Source organism: Glandiceps talaboti, chromosome 8 (genome assembly GCF_964340395.1).
Source record: "Glandiceps talaboti chromosome 8, keGlaTala1.1, whole genome shotgun sequence".
Classification (NCBI taxonomy): Eukaryota; Metazoa; Hemichordata; class Enteropneusta; family Spengelidae; genus Glandiceps; species Glandiceps talaboti.
In genome coordinates, this window is record NC_135556.1 from 5,042,723 (window position 1) to 5,060,455 (window position 17,733).

A 17,733-nucleotide genomic window follows, 5' to 3' on the forward strand; every position below is an offset into this window, starting at 1 on the left:
ATTTGTAGATTTAATTGAAGATCAATGTCAGACATGCGCAAGAAAGTTGAAGATAATTAATTACATTGCAAAACAGTTCAAAGCCATAATGCAGCTAACAAATTGAATTTGGAAACAGAAATTGATTTTCAATCAAATCAAACCGAACTGTTTTGTGGTCAACTTGTTAAGATTTAATTGAAATTAAGTTTACACTGTTTAATTAAACAGTGAAGATAAAGTAGATTAGCATCTATCTGTTAGATTATAAAGTAATAACTTCCCATTTATCCATAGACCCTCCATCCACACAGCTAGTGAGCCTCTATGAAAGCATGGGAGAAGCCAAGAACAGAACACTTCACACTTAGTCTCGACACAGACCCTCCATAGGGTGTGTGGAGGGAGGTGTAAATCATAAGATACCATATAGGGATTAGACTATTTCACACAATCTAGGTGTGTAATCTCAGGTAGCTGCTAGTTCTCAAATTAGGCTGACCTGATATAAAACTGTTGCCAGGACTGGTGTGAATGGCTTAGAGAACAATAGAGTTGTGGCAAGTCAGTTGTTTTATCACTACTGTCAACAGTACTACTGGTCATTACTGGCATACTTGGCTGGCTTACAACTTTTATGTCAATATTTTCAATCTGTAACCACTGGATATTGGCTTTGTTTTGAGTCTGGCCAGAAAGAAACTCAAGATTGATTCCAGAAGGAGTTTGTGCTTTTCTGATTGAAAATGACACTCCCCCCCCCCCCCCCCACCATGTCAGAGATAATGATACTGTGACAAAAGCCATGTATTCATGACTTGAAGTAAAGTTATATAACAATTTGAAGAATTTGTATGTTGTATGAAGACACCATGCACTATGTACTTGAAATACAATACATTCCTGTGTATTTGCACACCCATCTCACAAGAGTACTTTTACTATGTGGGTACCATTAACAATCTTGACCCCCACCATTTATAAATGTATTTTTCTACGATGACCTTGAACATTTTTACTGGTAAGCTTTCTCCATCAATCTACAGAAGACAGCCCAGAGATCAGCCTGGGGTGACAAATGAAGACATTTCTATTACTGACTCTGACAGACTTGAATTGGTAAAAGTATAACTTGGTATATCACACAACACAACAAACATATGCATTTGCCATGACATTGTTATGAGTATTTAAAGTGGGCTGACATCATCCATGACTATTTCTGGAAGAACAAACATGAAATTCTTAGCATTCTTTCTCTTGTTTCATGTCCAACATTATTTGTGTACTGTGGGTGTGCAGTCAAAGGATGAAGACATAGTGAGTTTGGAATCCAAGCTTCTTACATAAGTTGCAAGACAATACTTGTAGTTTTAAAATTCAAAAAAAAAAGTATGTGTGTATGTTTTGAGAAAGACAGGGAATAATACAAGTTCTATGGTAGTAGAAGGAGAAAGTCTGTTTGACACTACACCAAACTGCAAAGCATCACACGTTGTTCATTTTTCCTAGTAACACTAACACTAACAGATTGGAATGATAGAGTGTTCACAGTCCTTTTGCAAAATGCCACACTTCTTGTGAGTCTGATGTCAACCCCTTATTGATAGCTTACACCTCATTCATTCTACGATGATCTTGACAGTGTTGTCTTGTAGGTTGAGATGAATGACACTGTCAAGGTCACCGGACAATAGTGAGGTTTCTTAGTCTATAGGCTATCTGTGGCTTTGAATTTGAACATCTCCTTCACCCTAGACTGTGTTTCTAAGCTATTACATGTAGCTTATGATCAACCCTTGCATAACCCAGGACCCTATTCATTTCAAGATGTAATATAATGTCTTCTTTCTATGTTCTTGTGTGTATGTGACAGGAAAGGTTAGCTGGGTTGGTCTTAGCCTAGATCCTTCACACTGGTGGATTTTGACTAACATCCCTTCACATTTAGCCTTGTGCTTACAATATTATATTTCAATGAAACATCAGCCAGAAAACATGTACAAATTGTGACTGGTTTTTACATCTACCGACCATGTCTGATGATGCCTGGGGGGTTACTATGTGATCAGAATTGACATGGAGGGAAGAGCCGTGTGAAGTAATCTCCATTGCTAGGCAGAAACGGCCAATCAGAAAGAGATAGCGTTCACCATGGACTTGGACATGGGTTGATTTGTGTCTGTATCATGACATTGTAATCTAATTTTAGGCTTGAATATAAACCGTTAACACAAGGCTAGGTATCTGTGGAAAGGACGATAACTGAATCCGTCAAAGGACCTAAGCTAAGTAAGTAAGTTGAACTTGACAATGTCCTCTCAACAAAGGACATTGTCATGTCCTCTGAACACAGGATATAGTCAAGATCAACACAGTAAAGGTTCCAAGCATAATAGAAGTAGTTGGCCACAAAACTTAACCCTTGTAAGTTGTATATACTGACTAACTCTGCTGTCAACAAGAAAATTACATTACAGATGATGATACAAACATTGGCAACCACATAATATATTATTCACACACAGTTGATAACATGGGAGGTGGGGGATGGGGTCATATTGGGGGTAGGGGGGTGAAGAAGTTTGGAACAATAGGGGTTAGGAAACAATGTTTTTTGGTTGAATGGGGGTTACGAGTTGAAGTAATTTCCAACAACCGATATAATACATGATCTGTCATGTGTAAGTGAGTGTAATCTAGCCAGACAATCCTGTGGAGAACTCAGTGTGTGCATTTTTACTATATTTACATATGAACTTTTTCAGCAATCTTTAGCTCTCTGTAAAGCTCCAAATGTAACATTATATGGAATATTACAAGGAATATATGATATGGAATATTTCAAGGAATGTCAGATGACTGGATTGGTGTATCATTTATCATTAGCCAAGTCTTGAAATCATCCAGTATCATGAAGTATCCATTTTCTGTTTTGTGCCCTTTTAAGCATATTTTTAAAACAGTAATATGAGTAACCTAAGTACCCAAAATTTGTAACATAGTATGGTTAATTTTCTACATACCAATATAATAACTGTTACTGAAAACTGAAATCTTGACTAACTATTTTATCCAAGTCTTATTTTGGTGTGTTCCATCTTAAGGTCTTTTGTGATGACCTCTTGAACTACACAGGAACAAAATTGACATCACGCTAGTTATTGTTCACTTCAAAACCACAAGGACAAAGAAGATAAAACTATCCTTATTTGTCAACTTCCTATGACCATCCTCAACTTTCCAACCAAAACACTTTTTGATTAGATGTATGGTGTACATGTACCTGAATAAGGTAATAAAACCTATGACTCACTTGGGTACCCTACCTTTCCACAACACTCCCCAAACTGAAATTACCGTACTGTTCCTGTTCCTATTCGTGTACAAACTATCCCTTCACACCATAACAATGAAGATTTTGCAAGTCATTATAAAGTTTAAAATAAACACTAATCTAATTCATGGTGTGTACAATTTTCTTAACCACCAGACAAACTAGGGATTGTGCATTACAGGGGTAGAAACTGTAATGTATAAGATATAGTAAATATTGTGCATGATGATGAACAGCCCAAAATATCAGAATTTGAAAAGCAACATATGAAGATATCACAACAGTCCTTATATTTTCGATACATGTACATAACCTGAACTCTGAACTGCCTTCAATCCATTTCAATAAACTTGTGAAATTGTATAGTTTTCAAATTCGATGTATGGTATTAGATAACCTGCATCATTGGCTGTATCATGCTGCATTAGGTTTGGTGAGTGAATGAACCTATCAATTGGGAGTCATTGAATAAGTGGAATGTGGCCTAAAGGGATGTACAGAATCTACCCCATATTTCCATGTACCACACACGCACACATACTCTTGGCAAGTACATGGGGCAGATCACAGGCCTATCCGCCATTTGGCTTACATGTATCCTAAGTGTCAGAAACTAGCCCATATTTCCATGTACTATGTGTAGTACACACACACACACACACACACACACACACACACACACACACACACACACACACACACACACACACACACACACACACACACACATTTTTAAGCAAATGCCGTGCAAAGGAATATCACATGCCTTTAACTGAAGCTTCATTGTCAAAAACTAGTTCCACACTGAGTACAATAAATACAACTTCTAAGTAACTATACACAGTGGAATACTACAAGCCATTCAACTACATTTTGTATATAGTAGTTTCAATGTAAGACCTTATGTAATGCTCAAATGAACTCCATCAAGAAAACAGGTGTGCGATTTCATAATTCCTTGACTTGTGAGTGGTTTATTTAGGATTGGTGATCACCTCTGTAAAGTGATATGCCTCACAAAACAGTAACACAAAGCCACCTAATCAGGTTCAAGGCCGATATATACAATACTTGAACAATGTGAAATGTACACAACTGGCAGCAGTGAAAAACACAATTTGATCTGTGAAACTTTAAAGTGAGGGGGCGGAGAAGGAAAAGAAATAGACATGCCAGTACACACCGTTCCTTTGAAGTTTGATAGGAAAGTGCAAGAGAACTGTATTACTTTCAAGTTTCATTCAAACTACAACCAACCATTTAAAGTTCCTGTCTCGTGTTGTGTAAACAAAAACATACTGTGGAGATGCCATAATGCTTCAGTGCTTTTATGGCAATTTTCCACAATGAAACCTACACCCTCTCTCTTAATTTATAGTCTGAGAGTAATCCGTGAAAGAATGACACAGGAGTTATGCTTGACAAGTTCATCTACCTGTCCTATTGAAACTGTACTTGAACACCTTAGAACGCCTAGTTTGGAATTGAAGTAATACAATGTGAAACACAAATGTCTGATAAATCTACACTAAATGTTGGTCCTGAAGTCGTTCAAAAAATGATGATCCTATGTGATCTTTGTGGCATAAATCATAAGATAACACTAATTATTCATGTATGAGTCTGGGATTGAAACATGGGCCTTTATCACTTTAGGGTTGATGCTATGGATACATACACACAGCTCAGATACTTGTAGTTTTGAAATCAAAAGCTAGCCATGGTTTGGAGAGTTTGAGATAATAAAACCACCACCAGTCTCTGAGCTAACGACCTGACCTATATGTAGATGCACTTACCGATCACGATTTCATCATCTGTTTGGTTATTTCCAATTGTCTCAAAATTGAAATTAATTAGAGTGTCTGAAAAACTTCTCTGGGCTTTGGACAAATCTGGAAAGAAGAGAGAGAATTGAAACATAATGTTAACTTTGATATGCTAAAGGCTATATCCAATATAATCAGGATTATGGATTTTGTTTTGGAAAACCCAAGTAACAGAAAGAGGGAAATCTGGTAAAACTGCCTATACCTAAATATAAAGTGTCTGCAATATGCAAGAAATAGCATGATTTCGATATTTGACTCTGAAGCTCAAGGTTAAAGATGAAGGACAGCTTGCACCTGATAATACAGGAGTAGACACTTGGATGGAGTCCATGTATTACATTATTGAAGGTATATAGCAAATAGCGGATTTTTAACTACAAATAAGACTATCATTGTCGAAATTGGTCATGTTGTGAAATAAAAATATACCCCATTAAGTATGTTACCTTTGTGCCAGGTTTGAAAGAAATTGGCTACTACATGTACATGTCAAAGAAATAAATGTGTGCAGGTGTGGTGGTAACTAGCTGCTAAGCATAAGAATACACACCTTTGTTATCAAATTAGCATTTTTATCATTATGTTTCAGAAGAAAACATGAATTACTGTGAGTACAATTGTTTAAAAAAAAGGCCATACTTATCAATGTTCTCATCAGTATTTAAATAGTTATACAGGCGGAATTCGGAATTGTAACTTATCTACTGTTTCACTTTCCCCATATTCATGCACTCAGACACCTTTTGTGTTCCATGTATACAAGTATTCAAGATCCATTACACACAAAAAAAGGCATTATTAAAATTTGAAGGACGATTAAAGGCAATTCTATATGTAAAACAGCAGTAAGCTGTTAAAGGCATATCCTGTGGAATGTGTGCCGTCTTTGTGTGTTTATCAAACCATGTTAGTGATAGTCATCAGTGTAAAATACCAATACTATTATAGCAGACATCCTGCTTCTGTTTGTAATGTTTACATGTGCATAGTTATTTTCGAAATCATTTTCCAAAGATTGAAGAACTTCTGTTGCAAAGAGTACAAAATATCTTTTTAATTTTCGTTCTTTGATTACAATTTTGTCAGAATCGTGTTCAATAGATTAACTTTAGTGACTAATTTGTGAAAATTATGTTGTGATTTGTTTTAATATTGCACATTTCACCTACTTTTCCGCTAAATGCTCACTATTCACCATCTGGCAAGACTTCATAGATAGAAGTGCATGTAACATTCATTGTTAAAACATACTAATCAGGATAAGACTGACACAGTGAATGAATTAAGTGACTAATCAACAACAATTCACATGTGGTTACCAGCAGAATACATTTAAATATAAAATACACAATATGAACATGACATGATGTTTTCTATACAGTGGAAAAAAATGACCTTGTAAGAAAAATCTGAAAGCTGCTGGGTGCCATGTACATAGTAACATGATGGCAATTTGAGATATGAGTGTGCACATGAATCCGCCTTCCTAGCTGACATACTGTACACTACTCACTAGTACTATTGTATGACCTTCAGACATTAAAATAACCCTTGGCCAAAATACTGCCATAATTTCCAGATTTGCACACAACAGGAGAATTACATTTGAATAAACTGTTAGTTTTCCCTTGTGTATCCTTATTCACGAATGTCTCCACTTCTTGGTTTTTCAGAAATCTGTTGTCTAAACTGAAGACCAAATACAAGCCACGGGCATAATGGGAATGCTTTAAGTATCAAATTCCCGGAAAACTTGTGATCCCCGCTGACATGGAACCATTGTCAGTTTGACATAATCTCAGATCAGACATGATTGTAATGTTACTGGTATGCCTACAGATATAACAAAATTCTAGTAGAGAACAAAATCCCCAGTTTTGGACAAAAATTACATAACCTTCCCTGATGCATATAACTGTATAGGTATTCACTCGGTGTGAATGAATTTATTTGTATTAGTACAGCAACTGTGAGTTCAATCACTGGTAATAAATACTAATTGTTCTACTGATTAGTGAATTACAGAATAGAGTTCCACACTCCATTCAAGTCAAAGTACCATCCCCCATCTCAATTGTCTGCATACAATAGATACTCTAATACCATACACTGGCTATGCATTTTGTATTCTGTTCCCTTGTTCCAAACAACAGATATGTGTATGCTGGAATCTTTCCAACCCGGAATCCATGTGGTCCTGTTTTACACAAAAGACCTGTCTTTTAGTGGGTATGGGTACTAGGCTAAGATACTCATTCTTTCTCCCCCCCCCCCCCCCTCGTCCAATGAAATAAATTGGATTTCATGCTAACTGGCAAGCATTGAATATCTTAATTAAAGTTGCACTGTAAAAATAGACAGCATGGTCTCTAGACTACAAATGGACAGTCTTCACTTATCTCTGCGGGTTCTATAGTTTGTTTTAATTTTCTTTCTCTCCAAAGGCTTTATTCTGGCAGTGAATAATCCCACCCAGACTGAAACAGGTCTTATACATATCACGAAATGGTCAATTGTAATATGAAGATGATCAGTGAAATGTCAATCAAATATTGGAAGTAAAAATTGTAATGCATCACATATTGGTTGTAAAATGTTGACACACCTAAATAATTATGTTTCAGAGGGGCTCATAAATTTGAAATATTTAGGGTTGCCTAGTAGTGGATAAAATTTAGTTTGCAAAGGGTTGGTCTCAAAATTAACAATCTTATGGTTTGGAAAATATAAAAGTTTATCAAATTTCACAATGATGCATGTTCCTTTTGTTGTATTGTAATTTCTAAATGGATGCAGTATGTAAAAGGTGTGTGGTTAAAACAATCAGTGATTTTGAGACAATGGGTTGTACAGTTACCTTATAAAACCTTGAATGAAGTACAGGCAGTATTTCTGACACCCAATAAATTATTACTGATTACAATTCATAATTATGTTGTTTATCTACTCTCACATTTTTTTAAAAACATTTTAACTGCCATTAAGATTTATTTTAGTATCATTTCCATTTATTCAACACAATACCTGAAGTCTTAAGAAGCCTGTCTCTTAAAGCACTTTGATTGAAAAGTTCAAAATCCTAATGGGATGACATCATAGTAAAAATATCAGCACACAGGTCAATGATTCTCCCGAGTTCATCACATTCCTGTTGTCTGTGGATCTTGCTGTTGTCACATTGTTAGGTTGCTAATTTGGACTTCGGTCTAATTCTCAACATTATTGACTCAGTTTAAGAAAGTTTGGAAAAATCAACGTGATATGACACTCCTCTCTCCATAAAGAACGGGATAGGATATTTTCTTCCCTAGTAGCATTTGAATGACTAATACCTATGGCTAGTATGGGATTACTTTACGAGCCCATTCCTTGTTTCAGCATTGCCGACATGACATGACAGCACACTGACTCATTAACAGTCGACGGTCGATCCCCTTGCCTATAATTTATAAAACGCACAAATTTGGCAAATTAGCAATTTGTTCGTACTGGCTAGCGGATTCCCAAATGTTAGTCCATGCTCAGGTGTAAATTTATGCACGATGGTGGAACCGCCCTTTTCATGAACCATTCAACGAGGCAAAGCGAATGACAACATCAAGATACGAAAGCAAGCATGCGTATCGAAGCTTTCATTTCGCCAACTTTCAATTTCTTCGATAAATTTTGAATTATTATCTCAGTAATAAATAAACAGCTGATTGATTCCTCCTCTCTTGTACTGATATCTTAGTTTGAGATGTACAATGTCTGCGACTAGTCTGTCAGAATGCGATCGACTTACTTTTGGCAGCATTGAGAAGAGCCTTGCACTCCTTGATCAACTGCTTGATTGCATGATTAGTCCGCTCCAACTCTTGTTCGTGTGAGTGAAGATTTTCACGGAAGTATGGACTGTCCAGGTGACAGTCACTAAATTCCAAAGGTAACAGGCCCATGGTGGGCACTACTGGTAATCACTTTGCGAACAAAAACTCAGACTTTCCAGTAAAAATCGCAGAAAATAACATCAACACGATCCTAACCAAGATGGCGCTAAACCTTCATACTACGCATGCTCGAAACAGACCAATGTCAAATTTGTACCATCTAGCTCTTCAACTTTGAAAATAACTTCACAAAATCTTGATATTCCATTCAGTGTATTGGTAACAATAAAAATAGCAAAAACATGTTTTTTAACGGAGATGAAATTATGATGATATTTTTTCTTCAGTTAAAATCACGCTAAGTTGCAAATGCAAAAGTTTTTTTTCTACATGATGAATTATCAGGAACCTAGGTAGCCTCATTGACTGACTTCCACGTTTTTTGTGTGACACACGCAGCTGGTAAGTGAAATTACTGTAATTTCGGATATTAGTATTTGAGAATCTTAAGATCTTAGATCGTCGTAGGCTTGTTACGCTATGGGTGAAGATTTCTTTGGCACATGGTATCGGAGTGTCCAATATAACGACACTGGATTTCGTGTTGATCCGCCACAGTTCTGATTTTGTACTTGTAAGTTGTAGTTGACTGCATGAAATTTTTACACTTTACAGCATCGCAGTAGACAGTACCCGATTCATGTATGTTTCTCTGAAAGTGACATTACTCCAAATTCCACATAATTCATATAATGTATCCAAGCTGAAATTAGTAGTTTTTAATGTGTTTCAGTTTTGATAATCACTTATACAAAAATACCAGGAACCATGCCAAAGAAAAAGACTGGAGCAAGGAAGAAGGCAGAGAGACAGAAAGAGAGACAGAGGGAAATTCGAGCTATTCAAAAGGATATAGTACTAAGGCCATGCAACAGTCTTATGGTAACTATATGTACACCTACCACTACATAAACAATTATTCCTAGTCACCAATGTCACATGTGACGATGGAGTACCATCTGGGAAACTTAGTATTTTTATGATATTGTAAACATATTTATTTTGGTGCATGCAACTTTGACAGAATGGCAAGTTTGGATATGACAGATGCACTTTATTTTGACAGACAGTGCAAGGGGAAAGTAGATAAATAACTCATCCTGTATGATCCATCATATTCAGTGCAACTATTGTTGACACTTTTCACAACAGCTGAATAGAGAAACATGACAACTCATAAAGTATGATATTGATAGTGAGACGAACTATCACATCCTTATTTGCATACCATTTGCGTGCAGGTATGCAATAATGTTTTCGGTATTGCACTGGAGTGAAAATACTGTAGAGACTAGTATGCACGCTCACCAGTGCCAGTAATCTGTATTACATATGTAATAATATTTATGCTTGGATTGTTAATTAAGTTCTATATTCTTTATTTCAGGAATGTGACAAATGCCAAAGGTTAGTATGATACATATCTCCTCTGATCATTTCATGGATATTTTTTAAAGTAATACATAATGTCCACCGTTTGTTAGAGCTGCAACTGATGTGTGAGTGTCAGAATGGGTACTGGGAGTATTGGCACTCACGTTTGGGGTGTCTTCTGCTGTATTTTCATTTGCTGTGCTCATGAAGGTATGACAACAGAGGACACCACAAGCACTCATGCAAATAGTCTAAGCAGTGTGTCCTCTAATGATAGCCACATTTTGTTGTTGTGAGTCAAAATGATAAAAAACTGGCATTTCTTGTGAGTCACCACAGAGTAAGAGATAGGGGAACACCAGATTTTGGTGCATCACTAGAAATTGTGTGTGTCAGCGGCATATCAAATTGGCTTAGAGGGTACACTGAGTCAAAGTAAGCCTTACTCAGATCTTTCAGGTTATGTTGTTCTGTTGGATTCTGACATGATTATTCATGATAGATGTACAGTAATGGTCCTCCATACATTTCCCTTTACTATATGTACCAGGTATGTACAGTACAAAACAGAGTTTTAGGTTATGCATTGCACTCTCCAAAACTTCAAATTCTCTCTCTCTAGCCCAATGTTATTGGGTACATGTATGTCACAGTGATACGGTATATGTGAATAATTATCTTTTAGGAGACAGAAGAACCGTGCATTTTGTTATTTTTGTAATCATGTTCAGAAGTTACCAGTATGTGCACATTGTGGTGAGTACTCTATGGGAAAGTATTACACTTTATATGAGATGCATGTATGTCAAAATTTTGTATTCAAGTTCAAAGTTACTACATATCATCTCTAAAAGGGACTGCTGCTCCAGGAAATAAACCAAATTATGGTGTATTGATACGTCAGGAAACAAAAGGGAAAGTAGAGTGACTAATAGTGTGTTCATAATTGCGTAGTGGCAAATATCTGTGTAGTCAAGTGTTTACTATTGATCAAATCTGCAGAACTAGTTCAAATATATATATATTCTATGCATGACTATAAACGTCTATAAACTCATAGTGACAAGGACCCTTAGGTCACTGCTGTTTTTCTTAGCTGAGCAGAGAACAAATTTGGGAATAATATCTAATTATGGTATCCACCAATGTTATTTTCTTGTAATTGTCATGCTTCACCATAGACAAACAGTTTTCATGACTGGTTTTGGGTATAAAGGTAAAACTAAATTTCTGATAATTTTATAACTTATTTGTTGTACAGGTAAAACTAAATGTATGATGAAGTCAGGGGACTGTGTTATCAAACATCCAGGTCAATTTACAACAGGACTAGCAATGGTGGTAAGTAAAGTTAAAACTGAATATGGCAAATGGGCATTTCACTATAGTGGTGCTGTTCTATGGAACAATTTACCCCTATCCATAAGATCAGCTCCAAACTCATCGATATTTAAAAGACATCTTAAGAATGTAGTCTGGTAATGTAAGTGGATATCTTTTAAAGTACACTGTGCATCTGTAACTTTTTGTGGTTTGTCCCTTTTTGTTTTTGTGTTTTTCTGTGTACGTAATCTTGCAACAGGTTCCATTGGGAGAACAGTGCTAATGCACTGAAATGGTGTCTGTATATGAAAGATTAATAAATAAATAAATAAATAAATAAATAAATAAAAAGTAGAGTTTCAAAAAAACCTGAAAACTTGCCAAGTACAGTAGACCTGCCAAGACCATTATATTTCATGGCCATTGCAGATTATTTACCCAAGACCTGTATCTCATAGAACTGAACTTGGCCAATTAAAATAACCAAAGAACTGGATTAAAATCTGGGCCAAGTGCAGAATGTCAGATACACCCTCTGTTGTTCCGCACTCATTAGAATTCTTTTCTTTGAAAAGGGTAGCCCGGTGTGAGAGGGCACCCCAACATGGCATATCTTACAGAATAGGTCCCCATGTACTACTAATTGTGAAGGAATGGGAATATAGGATGATGGAGCTACACAGATGAACAATGGCATTTTTCATACACATTGTGCATTTTCAAAAGTCCAATGATGGATAATGGATTACATTTTGATGAAAGTCTGACAAAGCTATAGAAATGTTGATCCTGAATAAAAGAATGGTCCCATCTAATCCTTATGGTTACAATTATTAAATCATGAACCTGGGAATGAATTATGGGCCTTTAAATGCATTGCTACTCACAAACCCAACTATTAGTCACAAGTTGTTAGAAAAGTATGTCATGAATCATATGAATCATTGGCTTATGAATCATAACACAATAATTTCATATCTGTACAAGACTGAACTTTTTGTTTCATTTTTGTCGAAAGTATCCATAGATGTAATGTTGGAAAGGTTCATCGTTGAGGGCGCTCTACTCGTGCTCTTTTAGTAATGGGCAAGTTCAGGATAAAATCCATAAGTGAGTGATCCATTAGCTAGTCTGTCCATAGTGCTGGATATGTGACTATGGTAACTCTCATAGTAGACGACAGCTATCGATCTCACTGATGCAGTAACATAGACAAGCTAGCTTACGAATCACCAATGGATTTTATTGTGAACATGGCCAATGTGTACCTTAGAAAATTACATTTATACACTTGTATACAATTTGATAAACAATACACTTATGTTGTTATGTTTTGTATTCCTTTTACATCTAGGGTGCTGTATGTGATTTCTGTGAAGCCTTTGTGTGTCATGGAAGGAAATGCTTAACAACCCATGCCTGTGAATGTGTCTTAGCTGATGCTGTATGTGTTGAATGCAAACGTGGAGTCTGGGATCATGGTAAGTCATCCTAGAACGGTGATGTGTGAATAAGGTAAATAGAGTTATCCAAGAATGGTGATGTGTGAATAAGGTAAATAGAGTATCTGGGATCATGGTACATCATGCAGGAACAGTGGTTTGTGAATAAGGTAAATTACAGAGTCTGGGATCATGGTAAGTTATCCAATGTGTGAATAAGGGAAATAGAGTATCTGGGATCATGGTACATCATGCAGGAACAGTGGTTTGTGAATAAGGTAAATTACAGAGTCTGGGATCATGGTAAGTTATCCAAGAACAGTGGTGTTGATAAACTTGGTTGTTATCAATGTGTTGGTTGAATTTAAGATCATGGTGGTGAGTAAGTTGTCCAAGTGGTCCTATGTAAAGAGAGAATAAGAGTTGGACAAGTACTGAACCTTGAGGTATGCCAAATAGAAGTGGACTTGGTGATGAAGATTGACCATTGCTGACTACTGACTGAAACCTGTGAGATAGATATGATGAAAACCAGTCTAAATCTCTATCTACTGATGATGTTTTCAAATTAAAACACAATTATTTTGTCACATTTGCACCTACCGTTTACAAGATGACAAAAAAATGCACAAGAAAATATAACGATTGAAAATGCTGCTGAAAGTGAAATATTTTGAAAACAATTCATTTTCATTTAAAAACAGTCCGTGTAAATGGACAAAAATTGAAAGATTCAGAAATGGATCATGTAAACAACCGAAAATACAAGAATTTAAAACATATTTACACACACACACACACACACACACACACACACACACACACACACACACATCATGTCGTTATCATTGTTTTTGAATTATTTCAGCTTTAGTGTTTTTGTGTAACTGACTTTTTGTCAATTTAAGGCATGAACATGCATTAAAACAAAACCAATAATACTGTTTAGCATTTTTAAAAACATCATTATGTAATTACAGCCAAAGCAGACTGAGATTATGCCTTGTATACCAAGATCTGCCAAACAAGGGAAGAGAATGTTGTGGTTAACTATGTGAAACACTGTCAATAGACCTAAATAGAACAATAATGACATTATGTCCTGTATGGGCTCACATTCACATTTTATCCTACCTTTTTTTCTGCAGGTGGCAGAATTTTCAAATGTTCCTTTTGTCACAACTATCTGTGTGAAGATGATCAGTTTGAACACCAAGCAAGCTGTCAAGTTTTAGATTCGGAATCCTATAAATGTAAGTTTGAATTATTTGCAAATTCAGCTCATTTTTTTCTTGTTTTCTTATTTTTGACCAAAAACACAACTACATGTAGGTGACTTATTTGACTTCATTGTCACAGTTATGAATGAAAATTTCTACTCAGTCACAGAGAAATTTGGAAGACAAGCCCAACTGTTCACTTATGTCTTGCATATATACATGTTGGAAACTTATTTGAATTTCACCAAGTATGTCATGCTCTGAGTCAAAATGTTAAAGAGGAAAAATAACTTGTGATTTCATGTTGTTTTTTAAAAAATTGGATATTAAATGAGAAAGGAGAATGCATCAGTTTCATTCACTTTCACTCACCATTTTGGAGTTGGCATTGAACCTATATAGAAGTGATGTACAAGACATGCTCGGCAACTTGCAATAAATGTGTTCTCAACTACTTGTATTGTTAGATTTATTGTAATTGTAAAGTCCTTTAATGTTGTCAATGTCGGAGACAGTCACACAGTGTCGTACAAGCTCAACAAACGAACATCATTCGTTTAGGTCAAAACCCCCCTCCCCTAAACAAATGCTCACAAGTGCGACATCAACATTTTATATATGATGTAAACTATGATGAAAACTGTAGCGGTCACTGCACTATGATTAATGTAATGTAAAAATATGATTGTGAACACTTTAAAGATCATTAAAATACTACCAGTGCATCATGGGGAGTACTTCTCATCCAACATTGTAGGCTAGAAGAGTTGGGTACCTTCCCTACAGGTTATCACTTCTCAAGTGACTGGTATGTATTAATTAAAGCAAAAAGGCTTCGTAAGCCCATTTTTTATGCTTGGAAGAAATGTACTGTGTGACTTCCGTCGTGGGGTAGTTTGAACGTAGTTTTCCCAGCCTAGACTCTCATTTAGGGTGGTTTCGTAGACAGAGGCCCCCCAGCGGCGAGAGTCTGGGTAACTGAGACTAAGTTTTTATCAAACAACATGCATACATGCTATAGAGAAATCACTGAATAATGAATGTTTTCACATATTTACTCCAGGTGCTTCATGCAACAAACTTGGACAGTTCTCTTGTCTACGGTGTAAGGTAAGATGCTGATCATAAAATATATATGTTCAAAAAATGTTACCATCCTGTTGAAATTGTTGGTCTTTTTAGGAAGGATTTATGAGAAAAAATCATGGAATGCTGTTTCTTTAAAAGAAGCATGGATGATAAGAGAATGAAGATGTAATTTTTTTTCCAAATATTAAGGTCATTATTATGTAGAAATAGTTTTTTGTCGTTTGAAAAGTTTCATGGAATTTGTTGTCAGGCATTTGGCCACTAAGGTTTCTCACTTCCTGTGGAATTTCCATTACTAAGGGAAAATAAAATTTAATTATGTCCACGTATATGTCATTATAAACATGTTTTCTCTTCTTATTGTTTTTAAGGTTTGTTATTGTGATGATCACGTGAGACGGAAAGGATTCAAATACGCCAAAGGTCAGGCAATACCTTGTCCTAAATGTGGACATGACACACAGGAAACTAAGGATCTTAGTATGTCAAGTAAGTCAATTTGGAATAATGATGTGAACAGTTCAGGGATGATTACTCACCAGGAGTCCACAGGTGCTATGTATTGCCAGGCCTGGGTGACTCCTGAATAGACTGTGGCCTAAGAGTTCCTAAGAGTGCACTGAATACTGACAGATACCAATCTTATTTATCAGGGCTGATATTTTCAGTCTTAGCCATTGAGCACATAATCTTGTACTCTTTCCATACAAATCACTCAAGCAGTACATGTTGAATCAAAAATAGAAACCAGTTTTGGAAAAGGCTAAAAAAGCCAAACATTTCACCTGGAGAGGCACTACAACTTTAGCAATGCATATCTTCCATAGATTTGTCAAAAGTAACAAGATTAATAACGCCATCATTGCTTTCTTTTCTCTATAGCACGCAAGTTTGATTATGGTCGCCAAGGCTACAGGGATGAGGATGATGGTGATGGATGGGGATACAGTGGTTTTAGTTATGGTGCCAGTAGTTGGGGAGGTGGTGCTGAAGGTAGGCATGCTTATTATTATGCATTTTAATTTATGCAAATATTTGCAAATACATTCTTGAATCCTAAGAACAGAGTTATTCATGTGAGATCATTTAAAAATGAATTCAATGATGGTGGGAGATAGAACCACAGCCATCTACAATAAGACTGTCAACTTTTCGTGTTTACACTCTCTTGATTACAGGGTGATTATGTATTTAATCCACATAACCAAGGCACTGCTACCTCCCACTTTTGTAACCTACCACCTGCAACAATAGTACCTGTAGTTTGTGTTTATGTTAGTTAGCTGATAGCATGCTTTCCATAGTCATACCAGCCTTCATTTTGAACTGGAAGAGTAAATCCATAACCATGTGTGTGCAGTGTCTGAATTATAAAGCTTGTTTTTCAACACATTTAGTTCATGATTACATTGATAGTATTTTAGATCTTGTCTTGGAAATTAAATTGTGTTGTATCTTGTCCTGCAGACTCTAATGGTGGCTACGATGATGGAGATTATGGCTATGGTAATGAAGATGATACGGATGAAGATGAAGACGATGAAGATGATGATGATGATAAAGGAGATAAAAATAAAGAAGGGGCAGTTGGAGGAGAGGATATTACTAACCCTCTGTCTGGGTTAAACATCGGTGCTTCCTATGGATCAGGATATACTGAATATTATGAATAGATCTTGGTCATTTTGGAATGGGGGGTGGGGGGGTGGGGGGTGTTTATATGAATAGTACCATGGCTAGCTGTGAGTGGGGTTGAATATGGATGGGAATGGGGGGGGGGGGTGTTATGAACAGTACCATGGCTAGCTGTGAGTGGGGTTGAATATGGATGGGAATGGGGGGGGGGGGTGTTATGAACAGTACCATGGCTAACTGTGAGAGGGTTTAATGGGGATGGGAATGGGGGGGGGGGGTGTTATGAACAGTACCATGACTACCTGTGGGTGGGTTGATAGAGGTGGGGAGACAGGATAGGATAAAGACAGGGTGTAGGATATGAACAAAATAATGGCTAGCTATTCTAGGGGTGGATGGGTAGGTGGGTGGGGGGGGGGGGGTTACAGTAGGGTAAAAGAGAGGAAGGTTGGAATTAGAACAGATAGGAGGCATAGTAGAGTAGAGTGGTGTTTAGACTGTTAGGAACAGGAATGGATGAATAAAGAGAAATGGTGATGTCTTTGTCAGTACAGTATAAAGCTAGTATAAACC

The 17,733-nt window shown here is 36.5% G+C and overlaps 2 protein-coding genes across 4 annotated transcripts in view; one reads left to right on the forward strand and one right to left on the reverse strand.

Moving 5' to 3' along the window:
• The window catches only part of LOC144438455 (rho GTPase-activating protein 26-like), a 58,750-nt gene extending 49,590 nt beyond the window's left edge, over window positions 1-9,160 (reverse strand). For all 3 annotated transcript variants that reach the window (XM_078127482.1, XM_078127483.1, XM_078127481.1), the window contains exons 1-2: window positions 8,933-9,160; window positions 5,116-5,211 (exon numbers count right to left, since the gene is read on the reverse strand). In XM_078127482.1, the coding sequence (XP_077983608.1) occupies window positions 5,116-5,211; window positions 8,933-9,086 (250 nt within the window). In that variant the 5' untranslated portion in view covers window positions 9,087-9,160. The remainder of the gene's footprint in view (window positions 1-5,115; window positions 5,212-8,932) is intronic.
• A 297-nt stretch (window positions 9,161-9,457) lies between these two features.
• Window positions 9,458-17,198, forward strand: LOC144438960 (zinc finger protein 330-like). Its single transcript, XM_078128191.1, has 11 exons — window positions 9,458-9,479; window positions 9,811-9,959; window positions 10,465-10,484; window positions 11,137-11,207; window positions 11,713-11,792; window positions 13,129-13,255; window positions 14,365-14,469; window positions 15,500-15,546; window positions 15,897-16,014; window positions 16,408-16,518; window positions 16,993-17,198. The coding sequence occupies exons 2-11, from the start codon at window positions 9,846-9,848 to the stop codon at window positions 17,196-17,198; spliced, it is 999 nt and encodes a 332-aa protein (XP_077984317.1). The 5' UTR covers window positions 9,458-9,479; window positions 9,811-9,845.
• The last annotated feature ends 535 nt before the right edge of the window (window positions 17,199-17,733 follow it).